The sequence below is a fragment of the Pinus tabuliformis genome, chromosome 7 (genome assembly GCF_031772625.1).
Source record: "Pinus tabuliformis cultivar Carrire ecotype Pingquan chromosome 7, CPIR1, whole genome shotgun sequence".
NCBI lineage: Eukaryota > Viridiplantae > Streptophyta > Pinopsida > Pinales > Pinaceae > Pinus > Pinus tabuliformis.
Genome location: NC_142293.1, coordinates 1,808,573,099 through 1,808,599,577, shown reverse-complemented (window position 1 = coordinate 1,808,599,577; position 26,479 = coordinate 1,808,573,099). Strand labels below are relative to the sequence as shown.

Here is a 26,479-nt window from a genome sequence, read left to right as displayed (position 1 = left end):
AATTAATTTTTGCTTTTACATTTTCTTTCTCACAGTTTGGGTTTTGCAGAGACTTTTGACATTGTAACCAGTTGAGCTAAGCAAAGAGAGGGAGTGAGATCCAAGCAAAGCAGAGATGTTCAGGAACCAGTATGATACAGATGTGACCACATGGAGCCCTGCCGGGAGGCTTTTCCAGGTGGAGTATGCGATGGAGGCAGTGAAGCAGGGTAGTGCTGCAGTTGGGCTCGTATCCAAAACACATGCGGTGTTGGTGAGTGTGGGGAAGACCAACTCTGAGTTCTCCTCTTACCAGAAGAAGATCTTCAAGGTGGATGATCACATAGGGGTGGCCATTGCAGGTCTCACTGCAGATGGCCGCGTTTTGTCTCTTCACATGAGGTCAGAATGCATACATTATAAGTTCTTGTACGAATCGCCCCTCCCTGTTGGTCGATTGGTGGTCCAGCTTGCAGACAAGGCCCAGGCATGTATCTACAATTCTCTAATTCTTCAGTTTTTGTTTGTGGGTGTATGTATATCTTATATTTCTAGGGCTAGGAACAGGGCTTGAATTTATATCATATCATGTAGAGTCACTTATTGGGTGTTTTTACACTTGTAAGAATTAACTGATACTGTACCTCCAAACATCATTCAAACAAAAAAACAAAACAGAAAAAGAACAAATAATGCACCTTCTTTTGCTCTGCGCCCCAGAAAAAAGTGCGAAACGTTGGCGTATGGATATGTTAGAATTCATCTTGGGTTGAGAAGGGCTCTTTTCTTTTGGGTTTTCGGTTATTTACCAAGAATGGCCTTGTCCATCACAGTGACCAAGAGCGAAGTCTTAGAACTCGGACTTGACAAAATTCGGCAAACCGATAGTGGAGAGTCAACTTGGATTCAACGTAAAATCTGGCAATAACTTGGCTTATTAGAATATTAGGGAACACAAATTCAGCAAGATTTGTGAAACTTGTTAATCAAAACGGACTGTATTTTGCCCACGAATTCTGAGAGAGTTTTGAATTGGCTCCCCAGTTAGGAGATCGGAATCGACTCGGAAGTATTCTAGAGCTATAGATGAATCTTGTAGCTTTCAGGAAATTCATTATTTTTATTCTAAGCATTCCCTGGTCTTATTCATCTTGCTTCTCTTCTTTTTGGTGTTGCCAGATCTATTCCAGTTTGCCCAGAGCATCTAGTTTTCATTGTTTTCCTGGTTTTATACAATCTTAAGACAAGAAAACTTCCGCTGTTCATGATGAATGTGCTGGGTTAAAAAGGGACAAATATAAGGATTGCTAAAATTGTCAACTAGGCCAAATTCCACCTTGGGACAGCCCATTTGATGGAAATGATGATTGCATTAAATTGCTCTTTTCGAGAGGACCAAAATTGATATAAAGATCATACAATTTGGAAAAGCAGAAGTGTGTTTTTGAATTTATGCCCACACATGTGCAAATTGTTTAGATTAGCCACATCATCATGTAGGCTCATGAAGCCCAATGGACGTGACTCTTCACCCTCAATGACTTGTATAATACAAGTGCCCTCTCACCTCCTTTGGCATCATCATCACAGACATTTCTTCTCTCTCTTCTTCTCATTGGTTCGTACAACTATTGGGCAGATCTTCTCTCTCTCACACATGTGGCAGAATGACGATTTTTTTGGGCAAATTGCATGGCCGAATTTCAGGATTGTTGCAGGAGTTTGACCAGTGTTGACTGAACACTTTGACTCATCCTTTGACTGCGATTTTTGTGGGAAAATTTTGGTTTTTGCAGGTTGTACAGTTTAGCACAGGAACCGAAAATTTATGGGCACTTTGACCGCAGCGCTGACTGCAGGGTTGACCAAGTTTGACCACAGTTTTCAGGGCTGTTTTGGGCTAACTTTGACCACCTTATCAGGCCGAGTTTGATTGGGTATGGTTGAGCTCCAAAGAAGAAGATTTACCGCTGTGTTGACCATCTTTGACTTTTTGGTTAGGGCTAAATTTGACTGTAGTTGAATGCCGATTTTACAGGGCTGTTTTGACTTGGATTTGGCAAGTCAACTTTGACCTTTTGTACTCTCTTTGTTGAACATTTTGATATAATAATAAGAAGAATTGATCAAAGGGTTTTCACCACATTGGGGTTTTGCCCTGGCATCTGCCAAATCTAGTGTCCTCTTGTCTTGGTTTGTTTTCTGCATTTTATTTTATGTTCTATTTACAGTTATTGTCAATGTGATTTATGGTTATTGCTATTGGAAAACTAAATTGAAACTGTCATTGGGCTACCAAAGGAAATTGAAGTAATTGTGCTAAGCATAAAACATACCATTATTAACTAAAATTAACATGGTATTATAGCTTAGGTGAAGACAAGGCCCAAGCAAGAGAGAGAAAAACAATCACTAAGGGAGAGCTGTTAGACAAGACTATTGGACTAGCTTCAATGGCTACTACATCTTACTTCAAATCTGAGGATAAGATCAAGGACAAATCTGACTATCATGCATGGAAGATGACTTTGGATTTAACTTTGGAAGAGCATGATGCCATGGACTATGTGCAAGGAAGAGTGGTGGAGCCTCCTTCAAATGCACCTATTGCTGCAAAGACGAAGTACAAGAAAGGTGAGGTCAAAGCTAAAAGAATTATCATAGATTCCATTCAAAAGCATTTGGTTGCCTATATTTCTTATTTGGGAACATCTAAGGAGATGTATGATAAGCTAATTGGGATGTTCAAAGTAAACAATGCAAATCAAATCCTCTTTCTCAAGAACAAGTAGAAGGACGTCAAGATGAATAAAGGGGAGTCTATCCAATCCTACTTCATGAGGATCACACAAATCAAGAATGACCTTCTATCCATTGGAGAAGTTATTGCTGACATGGAGTTCACTCTCATTGCACTTGGAGGTCTTTCAAGAGCATGGGATGTATTTAACACAACCATTCTCAACAATGACAGGATTCCTAATTTCGATGAATTATTGGCTAGATGCACTCAAGAAGAGACGAGGATGATGGAGAGAGACAAGCCTTCAAATGGAAATGAACCTACTGCTTTCTCTGCTCATGCTAAGAGGAAGAATAATGCTGGTCCAAGGAGACAAGGTCAAGGGTTCAAGCAGGGATTCAAAGAAGGAAGAAAAGGAAGGTGCTACAATTGTAACAAGTTCGACCACTATGCTAGAGAGTGTCCTCACAAGAAGAATTCTCCAAGGGATGATGACAACAACCACAACAATTTCAAAGGCAATGGCAATCAAAGGAACAATAGGTTCAACAATAAAGGAAAGAGGAATGCTCTCGCTGCTCGATATGGAAATGGTCGACCTCCCAAAAGGACGAGAAATTCCAAGTATGAGGAAAGTAATGTTGTAGAAAAACAAAATGAATTTTATCTTATTTTTGCTCTATCTATTGCCTCTCCTCCGGATACTTTGGATCATTGGTTGATTGATAGTGGAGCCTCAAGGCACTTCATTGGGTACAAGGAGGCCCTCTCAAATTTGGTTGAAAAGAAGACTAATTTGGAGATCATACTTGGAGACAATGCCACCTACTCTGTGAAATGGATAGGTACTGTCACTCTTCACTTAAATCAAGGTCAAACCATTCATCTACAAGAAGTATTATATGTACCCGATTTGAAGAAGAACCTGGTGTTTATTTCTGCAATGGAAGATAAATGCTTCAAGGTAGCATTCATTGATGGAAAGGTAAGTATTTGGCAAAGAAACCCCAAAGATGCATTTACACTTAGATTTAGGGTTGAAGGTCTCTATCAAGTCGGAGGAAGTCCTGGGAGCCTTGACTTGCGATACTTCTCTTCAATCTGAATTATGGCATCAGAGATTTGCTCACCTTCATTACAAAGCCTTACCTAGGGTAAGGAGGATGGTTACAGGTATGCCCGAGTTCAACATGAATCACGAAGGAGTTTGTCAGGGTTTACAACTAGGAAAATTACAAGGGGACCATTCCCTTCAAGTGAAAGCCAAACTACTGATATTCTTTAATTGTTATGACCTATTTGGAATGTTGCCCGTAACATCATTGGGAAGATACTTATACTATGTGGATGACTTCTCTCACAAAACATGGATCTATTTCTTGAAGAAGAAGGATGAAGTGTTCAAATGGTTCCATTCTTTCAAAGCTTTGTTGGGAAATCAAATAGGGAAGAAGATCAAAATATTGAAGACCGACAATGGAACCGAATATGAATCAAATGAATTCAATGACTGTTGCAAAGACGCTGGTATTAAAAGGGAGACAACTATTCCATACACTCTTGAGCAAAAATGGAGTCGCTGAAAGAAAGAATCGAACAATCATGGGAGCCACCTGTGCCATGCTCCATGATCAAGGTCTACCGATGTTCTTATGGGAGAAGCTACCAACACTGCCGTGTATGTTCAAAATAGAAGTCTGCATCAAGCACTGGATTTCAAGACACCTGAAGAAGTTTTCATTGGTAAGAAACTTGATGTTTCTCATTTTAAAATATTTGGTTGTCCTGTGTATTTTCATGTGCCTAAAGAGAAAAGAAACAAGTTAGAAGCATTTGGGAAGAAAGGTATATTTGTGGGCTACAGTGAAAATTCAAAGGCATATAAAATCTATGTGCCTAGACAAAGATATGTGGAAGTTAGCCATGATGTTACCTTCGATGAAGACATTGCCCTTGGGAAGGCCAAAGATCTCCCCATTCCAAGGAAGGATAATGATGATGCTGTAGAAAAGCAAGATGAACCTCCGATAGATGAGCCTATGCCTGATGTTGAAGGCTCGATGGATCCCATTGATCCACCTCCTGGTGATCCCTCTACCTCAAGAAAAAGACCTTTGTGGCTCAAATATACTCTTGAAGATGTTGAAAGACATATTGCTCCAAGAGGGACATTCCGTGAAAGTAAGAAGCCGAACAAGTATCAAGGGTACTTAGTTGCTATGAGTACTATTGTTCAATCTGAGCCATGTATGTTCGAAGAAGCTGTAAAACACCAAGTTTGGAAGGATGTGATGAATGAGGAATATGAATCTATCATGAAAAATGATGTCTGGGATGTGGTGCCTAGATCGAAGGACAAGTCCGTAGTCACCTCAAAATGGCTATACAAAATTAAACATGGAGTTGATGGGAGTGCTGAAAAATATAAGGCCAAGTTCGTTTCTCGAGGCTTCTCTCAAAAAGGAGTGGACTATGACGAGATATTTGCACTGATTGCCTGATATACCACTATCCGATCGATTATTGCTCTCGCTACCTCTCAAGGATGGAGCCTACATCAAATGGACGTTAAGACTGCTTTCTTGCATGGCTCACTTAAGGAGGAAGTCTACTTGGAACAACCTCAGGGGTTCGAAGTACAAGATCGAAGGACACATGTATGCAGGTTGAAGAAAGCCCTCTATGGGTTGAAGCAAGCCCCTAGGGTTTGGTATGAGAGGATTGATAGCTACTTTATGAAGCTAGGATTTACAAGGAGCGATGTTGAATTGAACCTATACTTCAAGGTTGAAAAGGACATGCCTCTCATTTTGGTCCTTTATGTAGATGATCTTTTTTTAACAAGTGCAAACCCTCTCATTTATCAATGCAATAGGGAGTTGGCTTTCGAATTTGAGATGAAGGACCTAGGTTCGATGCATTACTTCTTAGGCCTAGAGGTCTGGCAAAAGCCAGGTGAGATTTTCCTTTCTCAAGGAAAATACTTTGTGAAGTTGCTTGAGAGATGTGGGATGGTGGATTGGAAGTCTGTGTCTACTCCAATGGAACTCAACTTCAAGAAGCTATGTGGAAGTGTTGCTGGGCCCAAATTGGCAAACCCTTCCGAGTATCGACAACTTGTGGGGCCCCTGATGTTCTTGGTAAACTCCCATTCGGGCATATGCTTCACTGTAAATACGTTGAGTCAATTTATGGTTGAGCCTTATCACATACATTGGATTGCTGCTAAGAATCTCGAGATATCTTCATGGCGCAATCAATTATGGACTGAGATACATTGCTGAGAATTTGAGGCTACATGGATATACCGATGCTGACTAGGCTGGCAATGTGGTGGATCATAAAAGCATGGTCTGGATGTTGCTTCTCATTAAGTTCTGCATCAATTTCTTGGATGAGCAAGAAGTAAAAATTGGTTGCTCTAAGCACTGCCAAGGCTGAATATATTGTTGTTAGTATGGCCTGTTGTGAAGCTGTTTGGTTGAGGTAGCTCTTCAGTGAGCTATTTGAGCATGTGTTGAATACCACTGTGATCTATTGTGACAACTAGAGTGGGATTCGCCTTTCAGAGAATCCTGTGTTCTACGACCACTCCAAGCACATTGATATCAGGTACCACTTTATCCGGGATATGGTACAATGGGGAGCAATAAGGCTCCAACACATCAGGACTAATGAGCAAGTCACAGACATCCTCACGAAGCCCTTAGGGAAGGTCAAATTCTTAGCCTTCTGAGAGAGACTTGGAGTCGTGGAAAGACCCTCCCATGAGGGTCCCACTTGAGTTGGACATTGAGCTTTGAGAGCTCCTGGGGGCTTGGGGTACTTCTTGGAGCTATGAGCGACCATAAGGTGAGTGGTTCACCTTCTCCTGTGTACCCATGATGGTTGACATGTGTGTAGGGTGAGTGGTTCACCTTCCCCTATGATTGATGACGCATGTGTGTAGGGTGAGTGGTTCACCTTCCCCTACGATTGACATATGCATAGGATGAGTGGTTCACCTTATCCTATGGCATATGAGTAGGATGAGTGGTTCACCTTCTCCTGCTAATGCCCCAACATACATCCTACCCATGTAGTCCGGGACTCATGGGAAGTACCTCTCATCTGGCCAATGAGTTGGGAAAAGTGGATAGGGACCATAGCACTACCGATGGACGCATCGTGTACTGTCGTACTCCCTATGTCTAGGATGCATGGTGTTCAACAACTTGATCTGGGATCAAGTCTGATTGAGGTTCTACCTCTAGACTGACTTTTGTCAGTGGAGAGTGGTAAGGTCTTGTGACTCACTCTCGATTGATTCTTCTTCATTATTCATATCAGTGTTCAACAGAGTAGAGATGAGATAAGATTCAGAGATGGTACATGACGACAGGGTGGCATGATGATCGATGATGATGGATGGATTGGCAGGTGGAATTCTCCCTAGTTGAGAGGGAGTGTTAAAATTGGCAACTAGGGCCAAATTCCACCTTGGGACAACTCATTTGATGGAGATGATGATTGCATTAAATTCCTCTTTTCGAGAGGACCAAAATTGATATAAAGATCATCCAATTTGGACAAGCAGAAGTGTGTTTTTGAATTTATGCCCACACGTGCAAATTGTTCAGGTTGGCCACATCATCATGTAGGCTCATGAAGCCCAATGGATGTGACTCTTCACCCTCAACAACTTGTATAAATACAAGTGCCCTCTCACCTCATTTGGCATCATTATCACACACATTTCTTCTCTCTCCTTCTCTCACTGGTTTGTACAGTTATTGGGCAAATCTTCTCTCTCACACGTGTGGCAAAAGGACAAATTTTCTAGGCAATTTGCAGGGCGGAATTTCAAGATTGTTGCAAGAGTTTGACCAACGTTGACTGAGCACTTTGACTCATCCTTTGATTGCAATTTTTGTGGGAAAATTTTGTTTTATTTGCAGGTCATACAATTTGGCACACGAACCGAGAATTTATGGGCAATTTGACCGCAGGGCTGATTGCAGGGTTAACCGCAGAGTTGACAGTAGTTTTTAGGATTGTTTTGGCTTGACTTTGACCACCTTATCAGGTCGAGTTTGATTGGGTATGATCGAGCTCCAAAGAGGAAGATTTGCTGTTGCATTGACCATCTTTGACTTTCTGGTTAGGGCTAAATTTGACGACAGATTTTATAAGGCTGTTTTGACTTGGATTTGGCAAGTCAACTTTGACCTTTTGTACTCTCTCTCTTTGCTGAACATTTTGACATAATAATAAGAAGAATTGATTGAAGGGTTTTCCCCACATTGGGGTTTTTCCCTGGCATCTGCTAAATCTGGTGTCTTTTGAATTCATGACCGGAGAGTCCACAGTTTTAAGATTTTTGTATCAACGTTTCGAATCCCAAATGGGATCCATCATTAGGATATGAGAATGATGATGAGCAGAAGAGCAACAAAGAATTGATAAATAGTGATGAGGAAAATAATTAAAATGACAAACTGTCGGCTGTCATAACTTTTATAATTTTAATTGATCATTAATTTGTTTAATTGGTTTTATTAATTTCATTAATTATTTTATAATTTTAATTTTTATAATTTCAATTAATTTTATAATTTTATAATTAATTATTTTATCATTTTATAATTTTAATTAATTTTAATTTTTATAATTTTAATTAATTTTATTAATTTGATTTATTTATTTTGTTTATTAATTTAACATTGATTTATTAAAATTATACCTAAATGAAAATAGCACTAACCCTAATAAGAAACTAACCTAAACCTAAAAGAAATTAAAATTAACTCTAAAATGAAATTAATTAATAAATTGTTTTATTAATATTATATGAATTTTTTTTTTATTAATTTGTATTAATTAATTAATTAATAATCTATAATCTTCTTTGTCTAGTATGATAAAGAAGATAATATTAATTAATTTTAATTAATTATATTAATTTGTTTCATTAATTTAATTTTGATTTATTAATATTATACTTAAATGAAAATAATCCTAACTTTAATAAGAAAATAACCTAAACCTAAAAGAAATTAAAATTAACTCTAAAATGGAGTTAATTAATAAATTGTTTTATTAATATTATATGAAATTTTATTAATTTGTCTTAATATTAAATTGATTTATTTAATTTAATATGATATAATAATATTAGTTAGTTTTATTAGTATCATACCTAGAACTAAATGAAATTATCAATATACCTAGAACTAAATTTTTAATTTAATAATTGGCTTTATTAATATGATATAATATTATTAATAAGCTTTTCTAGAACTAAAAGAAATTAACATTAACTTAGTATGATTAAGATTAAAATGAAATTAGTTTTAATTTTATATTAATTCCTAAACATTATTTATTTAATTTAATATTATTATTATTAATAATAATATAAATTATATTATATTAACTATTATAAATAATTAATATTTATAATAGATTAATATAATGATTAATATATTACTTAATAGTAATAATGAATCCTAGAATTTAATGGAAAATCTAAACCTAGACCTAAATGAAAACAAAGATTGAAGACACCAGAAAGGAGAGGGAGAGGGATAACTTACCTGCTGAGGCCTTAACCAGGGGATGCACTTGTGTTTTTTATTTCCTTGATCAAGGGAAGCCAGCTCCCGCTAATCTCCACGCCATTATCTCTGTTCAGATTATGAGGATGTTTGATAATTTCAAGCGCTTCTCTGATCTTTCGTCTCTGATGCTGCTCTTCTCTGGCGATAATTGATGCGCTTTCCAGACAGATGTGGTGTTTAGTTTTTAAGGAGTGCTCTGCCAGGGCTGAAGTTCGAGATCTTCCGTTCTTAATATCTGCGCCATGTTCCTTAAGTCTAGTCTGGAGGGAGCGACCTGTTTCACCAATGTAGCTTTTTCCACAGGAACATTCGTCTTGTCTTGGCTTGTCTTCTGTATTTTATTTTATGTTCTATCTACAGTTACTGTCAATATGATTTATGGTTAATGTGATTGCTATTGGAAAACTAAATTGAAATTGTCATTGGGTTGCTAAAGGAACATTGAAGTAATTGTGCTAAGCATAGAATATATAATTGATAACTAAAATTAATAAGGATTCAATGTTTCCAAATGTAGAAAGGGAGATGGAACTAAATGAGATGATAAGTGAAAGTTTTGTGTTTAATTGAAAGCAAACCGAAGATTTGAGGAACTAGATTCTAGATTCATACATATGATTGCAATCATACAAACCAAAAACATTACCAAAAATAGGTACATTGGCAGTATGTCCCTTTTTACAGAGATACGGTAGAGAGAAACAAGATGAGTAGATCTTGAAGATTGTTTTTGATGGTAAGACAAAGCTTTTTGTTTTGTTTAAATTTTATATTTACAAGGAAATTACAATGATTGTACAAAATTTCCCCTCCAGAATGATCCTTAGCGGGAACATGGAGCATCAAATTCCGGTTCATGATTCTACACTCCAAAATCTTGGGAGCGTGGAGCTCTCCTCTATTGCTATCTACTTGATTTACAATCTGGTGAATTTGGCAGGACTGAACCTTATAGAATATACGAGTTTTTAAAATGAACCAGAAGAGTAAAAAGCCCAGGCCTCAAGACTGATACCCAACTTGATGCCTAGATGACACAATGAAGACTATATACAAAAACTAAAATAGGATGTAACTATTTAACAAAACTGAAACGAGATTCGTTCGCTTGGGTTACCTGGGGGGGTTGATTGTTACAAAAACCTATGTCCTCGTGCACAGTGCCCCCTTGTGCTCTGTGTCTGATTGGTGCATATGAGGGGCCATGCTGGTCTCTAAGTTTGTACATTAACCTGTTGCTGCAGATTTCCATGAATTTGATGTGTTAATGCAGATGGCAGACTTCCATAAGTGGGCCAATTCTGAAATAACTGTAGTGTGTTGGTGTGCATTCATGAAATCAAAGATCTTTTGAGGAAGTTTAAGACAACATTCTAGATTTCCAAATTGTCTTTCATGAGATTGTGGGCATATCCTGTTACTCTCTACTTGACCTGTATGTCAAGGTCGACAATGAAGGCAAAAATAGATTGATTCACTGTTTGCGGTGGAGTTGCAGGCTTGCCTTCCTCGATGGGCTCCTTGCCCTCCATCTCCATGACTCCTTTACCATCCTTGATTCACTGAGCAGTGATATATGCCATTTTGGGTTCAATGCATATGCCACCATATGCAAAGGTGTGTTCATTCAATCCCATCTATGCTGAATAATGGGTCGAATATGGTTCATATAGAACTCTAAGGAGGGCCCTTTCTCACGAATGGCTACCTTTACCTAACCCAACATGTTATCAAAAGTTTCATATATCTCTCCAAGATTAGGAGAGTCATGTCAGTGTAGCAAATGACCTCAACTATAGGGCGTAAGATAGAGACCAAATAATTGTAATCTACCCACTAATCATTATCTTATCCAATTTCTGAGTCTCGATCTTCTTCCCTTCTTCTCTCTTGGACTCTATCCCCCTGTTCCACTTTGGGGTCACAACCATGGCTTGCAATGCTGGTTGCACCTGCAACATCCTCTCCAATAAAAGAAAATAGCTGGCATATCTAGTCTTCTGTGGGCTTGAGGAATTCTTTCCTCGAGTGAGCCTTGTACATGGCTAAGGAGGTGTGATGGTTGCAGATAAACATCTGCACATCCCTCGCAGCTAATACCAAAGTGGATACCCAATGAATTTTGCCAATGTCTTTCAATGCATTGTTGAGCTCATGCACACAACAAGGGGTCCAAAAAATATTCCTGGTTCTACCCTGAATCAATAATCCAATTGATCTGCACACTGCTGCTGAATTTGTCACAACCTGCACAACATTGACAGGTCCAACCTCCTCCATAACATCTCAAAAAATTTCATATTGGAATGTTGCATCATTGCGCTTTCTAGAGAAATCAATAGCTCTTAGAAAGAAATGCCCGTCTACACATGTAACTATGATGTTGATGAGTGGACTTTTTGCAATGTCTGTCCACCCATCCATAACAATAGAGCACCCTACCCTCGCCCATGTATGTCTCATAATTTCTTTTTCCTTAGTAATTTTGGACACTTCTCTTTCTAAGATCGTTGTCCTCAACTTGGTTTCACCTGGAGGCGCATATGAGGTCCATCTCCATGTAATTAGGAGAGCGAGTAACATGGAAAGTAATGCCATTGGAAAGAAAAGATTTCCAATCGCATCATCTGTATCATCACGGTTTGATTTACCATACATCCCTGCAATAGTTGGCCCCATTGCGTCAGAACAAACATCCTTCTTGTTAGGCGGACAAAATCTTGTCTTGCGGACAAGACAATATGTCCCTAGATTCCATGGCTGAATTTAGTAACAAACAAACAAACTAGTAAGTCTTTCCCTGAGTTCATTCCTATTGAATCATAAGCAAGAGTGTTGGAATATGAAATCCATACCTTTGAAACGAAATGCTTGATGAAGATCCTTGCTATAGTTTGATGTAGCTTTCCAATGCTTAGAATTTAGACATCAAACTCAACAACAACAAAGGATCAAAGGCATATGATAGATAAATGACTTAATAAAACCCATGCTAGTGATCAAAGAAATTAGTACCTAATATCATTATCAATGGAAAAATAGAAGTAAACACACAATACATCAGCTCCATTGAACAATACAATGGGAAAGAAACACTCTTTTGTATTATAAATGAATGAAAAGGAGCAATACAACCTTAGCCTTGATGTTGCAAACCTCCTTCCAATAGTCTCCAATCCTCCCTTAAGTGACAAGATTCCAGCCTCAATTTGACAACATAAGTTTACATCAAAAAGTCCTCCCTTCCCCTCTGGTCTGTGCTGAATTTATAGGCCAAGAGGAGGAGGTTTGAGATCCTCTTCTGAAGGGATGAGATCCATAAAGAGAGGGATTAGGGTTCCACAAAGAGAGGGAGTTTGGTCCATGAACCAAGGGATGAGGCTCAGGTAAGCAGGGGCTCGAGGCCTTCAGTTGGGAAATTATTCCTCCAGCAAAGTTTCTAGAAATTGTTTTTTATATTTTACCTGCGTCAAGAGGCTTGTGCACTTTTTAGTGGAAAATAGAGTGCAAGATTGCATAGGCCATAATAATCATAACTGCGTTTGCGTAGATAGTGACTAGGAAAAGTGCGCAAGTGCTTGAAAATAGGTTTTTAAGCAATGTAATCCAGGATTCTTGTTGTCTTTGGGATTGTTTTGCTTCCAACATTATGGGGGATTGCTTTGGAACACTTCATCAGATAGCAAGAGATTCGGATTGGCGGTCATTTGCCTAATGGTGACAAAATGACGTGTAACACTTCCTTTTGGTTTTTGATGAAGATGTTGTAGCAAAACGTGGTGGAGGCATATTGCCAATATTGGCGGTTGTGTTAGCCTTCCTTTTCAAACTCCTTTTCACATTTTGACCTTCAACTGAACTGACATTTTGCGAAATAAGGTGCCCTTTGCATCTACTCCCAATTCTAGCCTCAAATTTGCAGATTTCTCAAACATTTTTAATTTATCACATGCACTAACTCCTTTCCCACCAATGTCCAAGATGTGTTGTTTAATCCAACTGTAACTCCCCACCCAAGTATGGCCAAAAATATTGCATTTCCAGTCACGTGATCCGCCCCTTGTTTTTTTCTTGGTTGGTGGAGCAGGTACTTTAGTTACATATATATACAAAGGTCTTCTGGGATTAAATGTTCCCCTTGCATGGTGAGCCAATCCCTTTGGGGGGAGATTGGCATTGTTTTGGCTTTCCACTGTGGGGGTTTCTGAAGTTCCAAACCCACTTGCAATTGCAATGTTTTCCCCTGTATCAGTATTACCCTCATAATTTGAATCAGAACCGTTGCTGTCACTAGAGTTACTCTGACTCACACTGTTGTTTTTGATGTTTTGTGTTGATTTCTTAAGTTTTGGACCTTTGGTAGCCTGCAGAAGGGCTTTTTTATTATAATAACAAAATGGCAATCTAAAGACTATTAGTGACTGAATCTAAGTGCCATTGTTTAACAGTAGCATGAGATTTAAAAAAAATAATAACACAGAAATTATAATACCACAAATTTAAAACTAAAATAAAAAAATAATAGCACAGAAATGCAAATTTTTTATTTTTTAATGTTTTTAATTGTTATTAGAGAAAATTTGGGGGGACGCTTGGGCGTCCCTTGCGTTCCCTTTGTGTCCCCCCACCCTGCTACAAGAGAAACACGTTCCATCATTGGAAAAACATTTCCCTTGGAGTTTCCCCGCGTTTCCCCAAAAGGGGGACGCGAGGAAACATTTCACCAGGAGTTTCCCCGTCCTGGGAGCATGGTGGAGCCAGGGGGTGCACCCCCCACCTTGAGGGACGTGGGGAAACATTTCCCCAGGGGTTTCCCCATCCTGGGAGCATGGGGGAGCAAGGGGGTGCACCCCCCACCCTGGGGGACGTGTCCCCATGGAACACTGGTTTAGATATGTTAAATGAACATGTCTGTCAAGACCTAATCCTTCTATGCACTTCCACTTTTAATATATTTATATACTTTTCTACATCGTCTTCATGTCTATCTTATAATGTGTATGATTGGTTGTCTATTATCTTACTCATTTGCAAAAAGAGAGCAGGCAACACCAACACTGAGCACCAAAACCGCCGATTACATAGTTCAACACGGCTTATCATTCATCACTGCCAAATTGATTATGGAAGAAGTCATTGCACACATTGCCCTTTTGATTGATGATCATATTTAGTCCTAATACTGTCTTTGGATAGCGTTCTGGTTGGGCTAGACTGTCATAGACTCATGCCTTGATTCTTTTTGCCTCACATGGACATAGAGTAGCCCTTGGTTGTAAAGCTACTCTGCTTTTAGATTTACATGTTTGGACTCTTCTTCTAGAGTATAGGAAATGTTTGGGTATTGGGTTTCCTGTATTTATACACCATTTTAGATCCATATTAATCCTAGATCTATTAAGCTCTGGAAGGGATCAAATCATTTGAAGTGTAATTTTTTCGATCATTAAGATGAATCTAGGCTGGTTGCAGTGACTCCCAACTCTGTAGAACTCAGAACTTATGAAAATATGAATATGTAGGAAAAAAATTGATTATTGTTAAGATATTTATATTTGCATTGTGACACTATTTCTATGTAAATAGCATATATATATATATATATATATAATTGATTACTCTCTTTTATCTCTTTATATTGTCTCTTATAGTAGTTTTTATGTTTTTGTATCTATGTTTGGCCAACATATAGTATTATTACTACTATTTGTTATTACAATTTTTGAAAGCCTACATATGGTGACATCAACATTACCCACGTTACAATATCTCCCCCATACGAGGCTGTAAGAGTAGGTAGTAAGTACATTTTGGCACAACAAGGATGCCATTGCTAGATAATGGTATTCTATGTCTAACATTTTCTAACATCATGTGAAATGCTTTTATAATGGCCATGGACTATGTTATGCTCTTGACCTATAAGGAGATACCAGAATACCAAATATGCGAAGAAATATACCCAGAACATAGAACAATAAGAAATAACAGCAAGTATTTTATTATTCAGAAAGCAATGTTCACTTGCCTCTTCGAGGGGGCAACCTCCAATAGAGCTGGGCTCGATTACAAAATAAGACACGGTGCTCCTCGAGGGGAGTCTCTATCCTTTATACAGGATTCATACATGCAATACCATGGGTCAATACCATGGTTCTTATTAATACCATCTATCTAATACCATGGCCCGTTTGCAACTAACTGTGGTCCCTTCTTTAAATGCGGGTCAACCACTTACAATTATTAATATGGGCTTTATTGACTCTTTACTTAACTATGACTATTACTCGATCCTATTACATAAATAAGGGGGTTAGGGTTGGACCCTAACATGCCCTCCCCCATAAGAATAGCCTTGTCCTCAAGGCTGAAGCTGCGGAAATTGCTGAAGGATAGTGGCTGGTTCTCAGGTCGCATCTTCTGGAGAGGTGTCTTTCCACTTGACGAGGACTTCCTTGATCGTGCAGCCGCGCAGGTGCCGTTCTTGTGTGTCAAGAACCTGTTCAGGTTGGAGCCAGATTGACCCTTCTTCATCCAATTCAGGTAGACTGGTTTGAATTCGGCAATGGTTCCCAATCACTTTCTTGAGGCATGAGACATGGAAGACTGGATGGATTTTTGCAGTGGGTGGCAAAGCTAGCTTGTAGGCGACTTCTCCAATGCGCTGAAGTACTTGATACGATCTGTAGAATTTTGGAGATAATTTATGACAACCCTTGTCTTTGAGTGATGTTTGCTTATATGGTTGCAGCCTCAAAAATACCTGATCCCCTTCTTGAAATTGGTGTTCTGAACAATGTTGATCTGCCTGTTGCTTCATGCGGTTTTGAGCTTGATGGAGATTCTCTCTGAGGTGGGCCAGCATGGTTGTGCGGTTTTGTAGGAGTTGATCCACTGCTTGTACCTTCGAGCATCCCTTGATATAAGAAGTAGGTGAAGGAGGGAGTTGACCATAAACTACTTCATATGGAGTCATTTTGGTGGTGGCATGATAGTTAGTGTTATACCACCATTCGGCTAGAGGTAACCACTGTACCCATAGATGTTGCTTTTCTGAAGTGAAACACCTAAGGTAGGTCTCCAGACATTTGTTGATTGCTTCAGTTTGACCATCAGTTTGTGGATGATAGGAAGTACTGAGTTGTAGTTGGGTACCTTGTAGCCTGAAGAGTTCCTGCCAAAAGTTACTGGTGAAGATCGGGTCACGATCAAACACAATGGAAGTGGGCATGCCATGCAATTTGAAGATCTGGTCCATGAAAGATTGAGCGACCAAAGTCGGTGTAAAAGGGTGGGGTAGGGCGCAAAAATGAGCATACTTAGAAAGTCTGTCCACAACCACCATGATGACTGACTTGTTTCCTGACTTCAGAAGACCCGTAATGAAATCCATAGAAACCTCTGTCCAGATTGAGGCCGGGATGGGCAATGGCTGTAATGTGCCTGGGGATTTCACTGTTTCTCCTTTGTGGCGCTGACATACGTCACACTCAGCTACAAAATTAAGAATGTCCTTTTTCATGCCTGTCCAAAAGAATGAACGTCGAGTGTGAGCATAAGTCTTCTGAAAACCTGAATGGTCTACAGTGGGAGATGAGTGCAACTCTGCCAAAATGCGGCTTTTGAGGGTGGATGTTGGTGATATCACGACTCTGTCCTTGTAGCGAAGAATCTCATCCTACCAAGAGTAGCCTGCTGTGGAATTTGGATCTGCCTGCAATTGATTAATGAGTTGGGAGAGCCAGGGATGTGAAAACCATTCCTTGCGAGCCTCTTCAATCCATTCTGGAATGGGAAGGGAGATTGCGAGCAGGGTGCTTTCCTCCTCAAACTGGCGTGATAACGCATTTGCTACGATATTTTCATGCCCTTTCTTGTAAATTATCTCATAATCATATCCCAACATTTTGGCGAGCCATTTATTTTATTGTGGCGAGGATAGGAGTTGCTCCAGAAAATATATAAGGCTTTGATGCTCTGTGCGGATTTGGAAACGCCGCCCCAATAAGTATGGTCGCCAGGTATCTACTGCATGTAAGATGGCCATCATCTCCTTCTCATAGGTAGATTGTCCCAGATTTGTCCCACTTAGTTGTTGGCTAGTGAAGGCCAAGGGTCGACCTTCCTGCATTAAGACCGCCCTAATACTTGTACCTGAAGCATCACATTCAATCACAAAAGATTTGGTGAAGTCGGGTAGTGCTAATACGGGAGTGGAACACATGGCATGTTTGAGAGCTATAAATGCCTGTTGTACTTCATCATTCCAGAGAAATGAATTTTTCTTGAGGAGGTGAATGAGGGGTCTAGTAATGCAACCATAATTGCGGACAAATTTGCGATAGTAGCCCGTGAGACCCAAAAATCCTCTCAAGCTCTTCAAGGTCTTTGGTTGAGGCCAATCCTGCATTGCTTGGATCTTTTTGGGGTCCACCCTGACACGTTCACGCCCCACAATGTGGCCCAAATACTCAATTTCTTCCATGCCAAAAGAGCACTTGGACATCTTGACAAATAATTTATGCTTCCGGAGTAGTTGCAAGAGCAGATCTACATGCTGAAGATATGTGGCCCAGGTGCGGCTGTAGATGAGGATGTCATCAAAGAAAACAATGACAAATTTTTTGAGATATGGTTTGAGCAGGTGGTTCATAAGGCTCTGAAAAGTGGATGGGGCATTACAAAGACCAAATGGCATGACCAGGAACCTAAGTCACCTGACACAGGGATTCGGGACACGTAGGATTTGAGATTCGTGGTGTCGGATTCGGACACGTTAACCCCCCGGAACAGGACACGTTATATATTATATATATATATATATATTAAAAATTAGATATTATCATATTTCTTACACAAATTTTAATTAATGATACAAATTTATTGATTTCAAACATAGATCTTCATCTATAGTTATTAGCATGCATAGTACATACAAAATTCAAATAAATGTCAGTGGTACTGGTCACATAAATGATAAATCTATTAAAAATTTAAATCATGATTCATAATTCATAACTGAAAGACAACTTACAACTACAAGATAGTAAGATAAACACACTGACAACTGTAGTTTTCTCATTAAGCCATCAAATCAAAATGTGTTACATAGGTAGTGTTGGTGCAATGCCAATGGAAAATAGAAATAGAAAAGATCAAACAACTACAGGTATACAAGCCTCAAGGCATCAATTAGCATCAGAATCAGCATCACTGTCCCCATCATCATGGTCTCCACTACTCTCCTCTACATCCTCCTACTCCGCTGTATCCATAGTCGCCTCTGCATCTGCTGGTATGGAGGTTGACCCCTCTAAGTCATCAAATCTAACAGGCTCTAGCACTGGATCATTGAGATCCATGTTGGCCAATGCCAACTCAACAGTGGTGTCCAGACCCATATCATCAGGAATAGTGTTACTTGGGAGCGGGGGCGAAAGCGGGGAGCTGGAGCGAAAACGGGACCGGGAGCGACATATTCAGAAGCTCTTGGTTTGGTGCTCTTGATTAAATACGAGTTCCATACCCTAATACATGACAAAATTCAATGGAAACATTGCAATCCCCCAATCCTAAAAACCTGAAAAATTGATAAGTCTGCTGGATTTTGAATGAAATCTAAAATTCTACTTTCTCCATATGAAATCCAATGAGGCCGGAACCACTCTCAAACATCCTGAGTCATTTCATGGTAATGTTAAAAATTTAAGTAAAAGGATGAAAATGAAGATTAAGGAGAATGTCACTTTTACTTTAAGAATTTAACATTACCATGAATAGCATATCAATACTAGGGCCTAGACTTGATCATGAAGCTGCCAAAATGCTTTACTCCTTGCTCCAACAGCACAAATCACTTGCCAAATGACAATTTTAATGAGCAAACACGCCCTTTTCATTCCCGCGTTGAGCTTAGCGAGTCCTGGAAACCGGACACGTGTCCTAAAATCGCGACACGCTTTTGAAAATTGCGACACGCCCTCGAACACGACGTGTCCTGTGATTTGGACACGAATCCAGACCGAATCGTGTCGGATTCGCCGGATTCGGGATTCGCAGGGGGTTTAGGACAAATCCGGTGACTTAGCCAGGAACTCATAATGGCCTTTATGAGTTCGAAAAGCAGTCTTTGGAATGTCTACTTCTTTCATGCGAATTTGGTGATAGCCCGAGCGAAGGTCGAGCTTAGTAAATAATTGAGCCCCATTTAGTTCGTCCAACAAATCATCGACAACCGGGATGGGAAATTTATCTTTGACCGTCAACTTGTTGAGGGCCCTAAAGTCTGGACACATACGCCATTCCCCATCTTTCTTGAGCACCATGACCACAGGCGATGAATAAGGACTAATGCTAGGACGAATGACACTTGCTTCCAAGAGTTCCTTGATGATTTTTTCAATTTCATTCTTTTGGGCGAATAGATATCTATATGGGCGCACATTTGGTGGTTGGACCCCTGGGACCAAAGTAATGCTATGATCATGTTCCCCTCTCGAGGGTGGAAGCTCATGAGGCTTGTCAAAGACTGGTAGATGGTTGTTTAAGATTTGTTGCATCTCCGGATGAATATGAAGAGAAGTGGGTTCGAAGGCCTGGATGGCATTAAATTGGGCGATAACTCCATGGTGGCCCTTTTTTAACAATTTTTCTATCCTATGTGCGCTGATGATAGAAGGATCACCCCCCTGGAGTCCGCGGAGGGTATGTGTGTGGTTGTTTTGCTTAAAGCTCATATATAACTCTTGGAAATCCATTGTGATTGGGTCAAGTGTGCGGAGCCATTCAGCACCCAGGACAATGTCACACCCTCCCATGTGTATGGCAAACATGTGGGTCTTTAACTGATAATCCCCCATTTGAAGTTTGACATTTTCACAGTGGCCTTCACATTTCATTGTCCCCCCATTAGCAATTTGGACCCGGAAGTTAGAGATTGCTCTGACAAAACAATGCACTGCTTTCGCAACTCTTTGATGGATAAAGTTATGCGTACTGCCACTATCAATCAAGACTACTATCGGGCAATGCTTAATAAAACCTCTTATTTTGAGAGTTTGGGGAGAAGAAATCCCTGACAAAGCATGTAGCGAGATAACTGGTTCTTCTGGTACATTGTTTGGCTGGTTGTCCTCATCTTCCTCCTCAGGTTCCTCAAGTGGTGGGGCTTCCTCCGATGAAGTGTGATTAGTAGCATCAATTTAAAAGAATTTGGGCTGCTTGCAATTATGCCCGAGGGAGTATTTCTCATCACAGTAGTAACACAATCCTTGCTTTCTTCTTTCCGCCATTTCCGCTAGTGACACCTTTTGAACCTTGAGTGTTTGGGTAGTGCTTTGAGCCTGGGGTAGGGCGACCCTTGGCTATGAAGTTTGGGCGATTGGACTAAGCCGCTAACGCACATTCTACTTCACAAGCTATCCTGCAAGCATCCAGCCATGGGGGTAGCGTGTTGCAGTCAGACGTGGGCTTGTATGGCTTCTTTGAGATCACTGACAAAACATTCCAAGTAGAACTGATCATGTAGACCTCTTGTGCGGAAAGCTAAGGCTTCAAAGGCTGTAATATATTCGTTCACTGTTCTTGTCTGTCGGAGCTTAGTGAGACGACCCAAAAAGTTAGATTCATGGTCAAAGCGATCTGTAAGAGCTTTTGCGAATGTCTGCCAAGTCACGGGCCTTCCATAGCAACATTGATGCCACTGCCACCATTGCCATCTTTCATTGTCCAAGTACATGCTACCCACACTAAGCTGAGTCGCATCATCTCTGATGTGATTTAGTGTGAAATATTGCTCCATTTGTGCTAGCCATGTGGCCGGATGAGAGCCATCAAATTTATACATGTCCAGCTTGGGTGGTCGCGTCTGGGATTGTTGGTGGTTGCCAAAGAGGTGAAGAGAATGGCTAGACTCGCCCTCAATGTTTTCATTGAAAACATATGCCTCTGTGCGTTCCTCCGACTTGTCCTTTGCGAGTGTGTCCACTAAGGTCTTGAGCGACGACAATACTGAGTCCAACTTTGTTTCAAGGCTGTCGATCTTCTCATTGGCCATAGCTTGAGCTCTACTTTGTACCATGCACCGATCCGGTGCACTTCAAGTTTGGGACTGCCCAAAATTTTTTGACGCAAACAATTGAATGGTACCACCTTGCTCAGCTAGTCGACTTGATTCTTATGGGCTAAGTCTCCTATAAGCATCCCGGGAGGGTCTTAGAATTTTTTTTTCTACTCTGAAAGGAGTTTTTACTCCTCGCTTAGGAATATTGCAATCGCTGAATCCCAGAAAAGTCAATTCTGCCAACTGTCTTGCGAAAATCACGCCTAGGTGTAGGAGCCCACACAAATAGTCAGATCTGTTGGCGAACCCTCAATTGCAGAGTATGAGTAAGAATGCGCCAGTGATCGAACCCTTGCTGCTAGATCTGAATGGCGGAATTGATTGTTGCTGCTGCGACAGAACCCCACCTGCTAGATCTGATATGGCAAAGATGATGCGCGATCCAGAGAGAGACAAGGGGACTATGGTCTCAAGGAGTGTCAGGTGCTACAGATCGCAATATACATAAGGGTCTGACAGTAGTACTCGGCCCAATCTTTTAGGGCACTAACCAAGGAGGATCAACCATACCCTTAGCAGTACAACCCGACTACCCTATCGTACGCGCAAGTAATCTCCCCGAGAGCTGTTCTCAGTGTATTGTGGCAGCAAGACGGCCGACTATTTATCTATGGCGAGGTTTCAAGAGAGCCTAGTGGGCTTCCAATATACCCAAAGGGTACTTGGAAGACAGTCCGTGGATGGTTCTGTCTAATGCGCTACTACTCGAAGGGGTACCCACAAGGGTTACAAGGGAGTCTAACAAGCGTGACCACCTCTTGTATTTCTTGCGTGCATGCCTCTCCAAATCCGCAGGTTTATGCGCTCAACGACAGATCCCATGGTTTAAAGATGCCAGAACACGTCTCTAGCCAATTTTTTTTTTCTAAAAAAATGGAGATCCCATCGACCCTGAAAAGTGCTCTGATACCACTTGTTATGCTCTTGACCTGCAAGGAAATACCAAAATACCAAATATGCGAAGAAATATACCCAAAACGCAGAACAATAAGAAATAACAACAAGTATTTTATTATTCAGAAAGCAATGTTCACTTGCTTCTTCGAGGGGGCAACCTCCAATAGAGCTGGGCTCGATTACAAAATAAGACACGATGCTCCTCGAAGGGAGTCTCTATCCTTTATATAAGATTCATACATGCAATACCATGGGTCAATACCATGGTTCTTATTAATACCTATTACCATCTATCTAATACCATGGCCCATTTGCAACTAATTGTGGTCCCTTCTTTAAATGTGGGTCAACCACTTACAATTATTAATATGGGCTTTATTGACTCTTTACTTAACTATAACTATGACTCGATTCTATTACATAAATAAGGCGGTTACCCTAACAGACTAACATATATTTCAAACACGTTAACAAAAGCAATGTTACCAGACTCGGAATCGACAATAAATCGACGAGGCAAAAGATTGAAGAGTTTTAATCGGATCGGGGAAAAATCGGGAAAAAATCGGTGAATTCAATAAATAAAGCATACACATATTGAATTAAAAAACATTTTTCATTGATATTCAATAAAGCCATGTCCAAACAATGCATAATATCAATAGATGTCCAAAATATCATGAATGAATAAGTATCTGATATATGTTATGAGTCCTAACATAAGTACTAAGTCCTAACTCCTAACCAGTGACTACATAGAACTAGAAGCATCTACTTTTAAAAGTTTATAAAACAATGCATACTAATCAATAAAAAAGCAGTAATTGCAATCTCTTGATTGCTATTGAAATGATACGATAATGGTTTGCTACTGAAATCTTTGACAGAGCACACACTGAAGCTACACTGGAGCACATTGCACACTACGCCTCTATTACACTACGACTCTATTACGCGGAGTAAACTGAAACTGAAACCATGCCTCTATTACCTCTCGGCGTATGAGTTGCAGGCCTAAGCAGTGAGAAGTCAGTTACAGACCAACGTAACCTAACTAAACCACACAACGAAAAATGCGGGAACCCTAAAATTTAAAACCCGTGCTTGCTGAGTTGAGGGCTGAAATTCACCTCAGTCGCCTAAATCACAATTAATCGGTGAGTCGCAAGTCAAACTCATGTTGACCAAGAGTCAAACTCGGTCAACGCGAGTTTGACTCGCCCAGAGTTGAATCAGATCGTTTGAGGGAAGAGCAGAGTTTGACTCGTGATTAATTGCGAGTGATTGGAGATTCATGTTTCACTGAACAGAAGCACTGCAACTATATTGTTATAGTCACTCGTGTCTTGAATATTTCTACCTCATATGGACATAGAGTAGCTCTCAGTTGCAATGGTACTCTGCTTTCAGATTTATATGTTTTGACTCTTCTTCTAGGATATAGCCAATATGTGGACCTTGGGTTTCCTATTATTATGCACAAAGGATGGCATGGCTAGCTAGCGTTATTCTATGTCTGACGTTTTCTGACATTATGTGAAATGCTATTATAATGACCATGGGCTAACATATATTTCAGACACGTTAACCGAAGCACTGCAATTAGAAGGAAAGGAATTTAGATCTTTCTATGTTGAACATTGTATTTTAAGTGAAACTGATGGATTATTCTCTATTGGAAAGTTTGTATACAAGTGCGACCAGTGAAATTTAAACAACACAAAATACGGGAGGTTTCTGCTTATTAAACAGCCTTCATTCTGTTCACTTAAGGAAAACAAATGCATGAGACAGTTTTAACATGTACAAGGCAGACTAAGAAAAGCCACTGTTGCCTTTGAATTTCATAGTTTTGTGAAGTCATGCCACTGCCACTATCCACCATGATGGTAGGATTGGTGTCTACAAAACCATCCCAATTTGGGGGTTCTATAGGAGCCTGCCATATCTATATATAAGTAAAAACTGTATCAAAGAAATATCTTCACCGTGGCAGCAACAAAGTAGGAAGTAAAAATACTCAACTGCATGCAGGCGGTCAAATCAAAGTGAATAAAAAAAGGCCATATATGTAAAGTAATCCCAGAGACAGTTTACTTTTGAGTTTTCAGAAAACTAAAAAAAAAACTACTAAAATTTCTTAACTTTTTACAGGGATTGAGATGTGATCACTTTACATATGTTGACAGGTCTGCACACAAAGGTCTTGGACGCGACCATACGGTGTAGGTCTACTTGTTGCTGGATTAGATGAAGCAGGACCCCATCTTTATCTGAATTGCCCTTCTGGAAATTATTTTGAGTATCAAGCATATGCCATTGGTGCTCGCTCCCAAGCAGCCAAAACTTACTTGGAAAGGAAGTTTGAGACATTCCCAGAGTGCTCGCGTGATGAACTTATTCGTCATGGTATTATTTCGGTTAGGGAGGCATTGGCAGAGGGAAAACTGAATGGTTCTAATTGCGGTGTTTCTGTTGTTGGAATTGGCGAGGCATTCAACATTCTTGACCCAAAAATGGTACAGCAGATTATTGATTCACTAGATGATAATAAAGATGAACCTCCAGCAGATGTGGCTCCAGTTGAAGGTGAACAAGGTGCTGTGCAAGATGATACAGATCAAGGTGTAGCTCCCATGGAGACCTAATTTTGCGAAGTTGTTTGTTTAGATTATATGACCTATCCCATTTGAAAAGATGAAGCAAGCGCTGCCAATAAAAGTCAAGAAAGTTTTTGAAGGATCAGGTTTATGGATGAAGTAATATTTGACAAGTTTTTGTCATTATTTTGTCCTGTTGGTAAACTCCAGTCTCTACAAGTACACTGATACATATTATCATGAAGTGTCTGGTTGGTTCTCATTTTCTTATCTTACCAATCCCACTTAGGTGTGTTGCTGAGATTGAGTTTAAACTTTAAAGTGGTCAGAGTTTTTTTTTTCTGGATCACAAACTTACACAAATATGAGATCCTTCTGTTTATCTTCGTTATTGGAGGATAAACTCACTTTTAGTATAATTGTCCACTGTTGGTATCAACAGTGTAAGAATTGTTCAAGATGAAGAAACCATTTTAAATTTAACCTGAAATTTATGATGGTATCATGCATAGATTTCATGCTTTCCGCTTTACCATTGTGCTGGTGTGCTTTATTGACGTGAACTCATAGCAGAAGAGCGCCAAGTAAATCCATAAACTGGGTTAGTGCAGTTTTGTAAATGCCACTCTTAGTATATAAGCACTTGATGCATTGGGGTTAAATCTGTTGCCTCTCCACTTTATGTCGGCATTAGCTGCAGAGCAACAAATTCTTGTGAATTGGCCATCCATGGTTAAATATTTAATGATTAGTCTCAATGGAATGATAAAAATTGGTGCCTTATACATCAATTTATGTCTTAGAGGTCATTTAGGTATCAATGCGTAGAAATATGTGATATGGTTTAGAACACACACACACACACATATATATATTTTAAATTGCCTTGACTCACAGGGGATTTGAACATTGAATCTCATGGTTTACATAATACTTCATAACATTGAATCTCATGATTTAGAACATATACATCTTAATACAACATGCAAATTTTAGTTCTGTAAGTCTTGTAAAAGTCCCCATAGGAAAGCATGCTGGAACTCTTTTATCTGATGGCTAGAAGGGAATTCCAATCTCTAGACAGCAATACTCTTTAGAAAAAATATAACAATTGAGCTGGGCTAAAAAGTGAGTTTGCTAGTTGGCTTATTATTGGTGTCTGTTAACTTTTGTTTTTACTGCAATTGAAATTTGTTAAGACCTGTATTTGCTTTATGTCTTCAATGTACTTTTTTGTCGAATGTGAATAAATTGGCCAAGTTGTTTTTAGAATGTTCTTGCATATATATTTTTACCTTAAGAATACCTTTATTGCTCAAATGAATGTTCCATTTAGCTGTTTCAAAATACATTTAGATTTGGAAGATATCTATCAAGATTACTATACCATAAAGGGAGGTAGGTTCAGTGAAGAAGTGACTATCATGCAAGCAAAATGCATCCCTCGGCATTTTTTTTTACCATAAAGAGTAGTAGATAATATTAATCCGTGCCCGTACACGGCCAAAAACCGGGAAATTTACATCAAAGTGCAGAGCCT

At 39.6% G+C, this 26,479-nt stretch overlaps 1 protein-coding gene across 1 annotated transcript; it reads left to right on the top strand.

The window, feature by feature from the left end:
• Nucleotides 1-25,471, top strand: LOC149255607 (proteasome subunit alpha type-1-B-like). The gene is made up of 2 exons (XM_089460532.1): nucleotides 1-466; nucleotides 24,529-25,471. The coding sequence occupies exons 1-2, from the start codon at nucleotides 116-118 to the stop codon at nucleotides 24,985-24,987; spliced, it is 810 nt and encodes a 269-aa protein (XP_089316658.1). The 5' UTR covers nucleotides 1-115; the 3' UTR covers nucleotides 24,988-25,471.
• Nucleotides 25,472-26,479: the final 1,008 nt, after the last annotated feature.

What these genes read in the sequence shown, in the direction of transcription:
- LOC149255607 (XM_089460532.1), top strand. Translation starts at nt 116, where the DNA reads ATGTTCAGGAACCAGTATGATACAGATGTGACCACATGGAGCCCTGCC. An exon ending in AGCTTGCAGACAAGGCCCAG is followed by an intron (nt 467 to 24,528) that starts GCATGTATCTAC and finishes ATATGTTGACAG; the next exon opens with GTCTGCACACAAAGGTCTTG.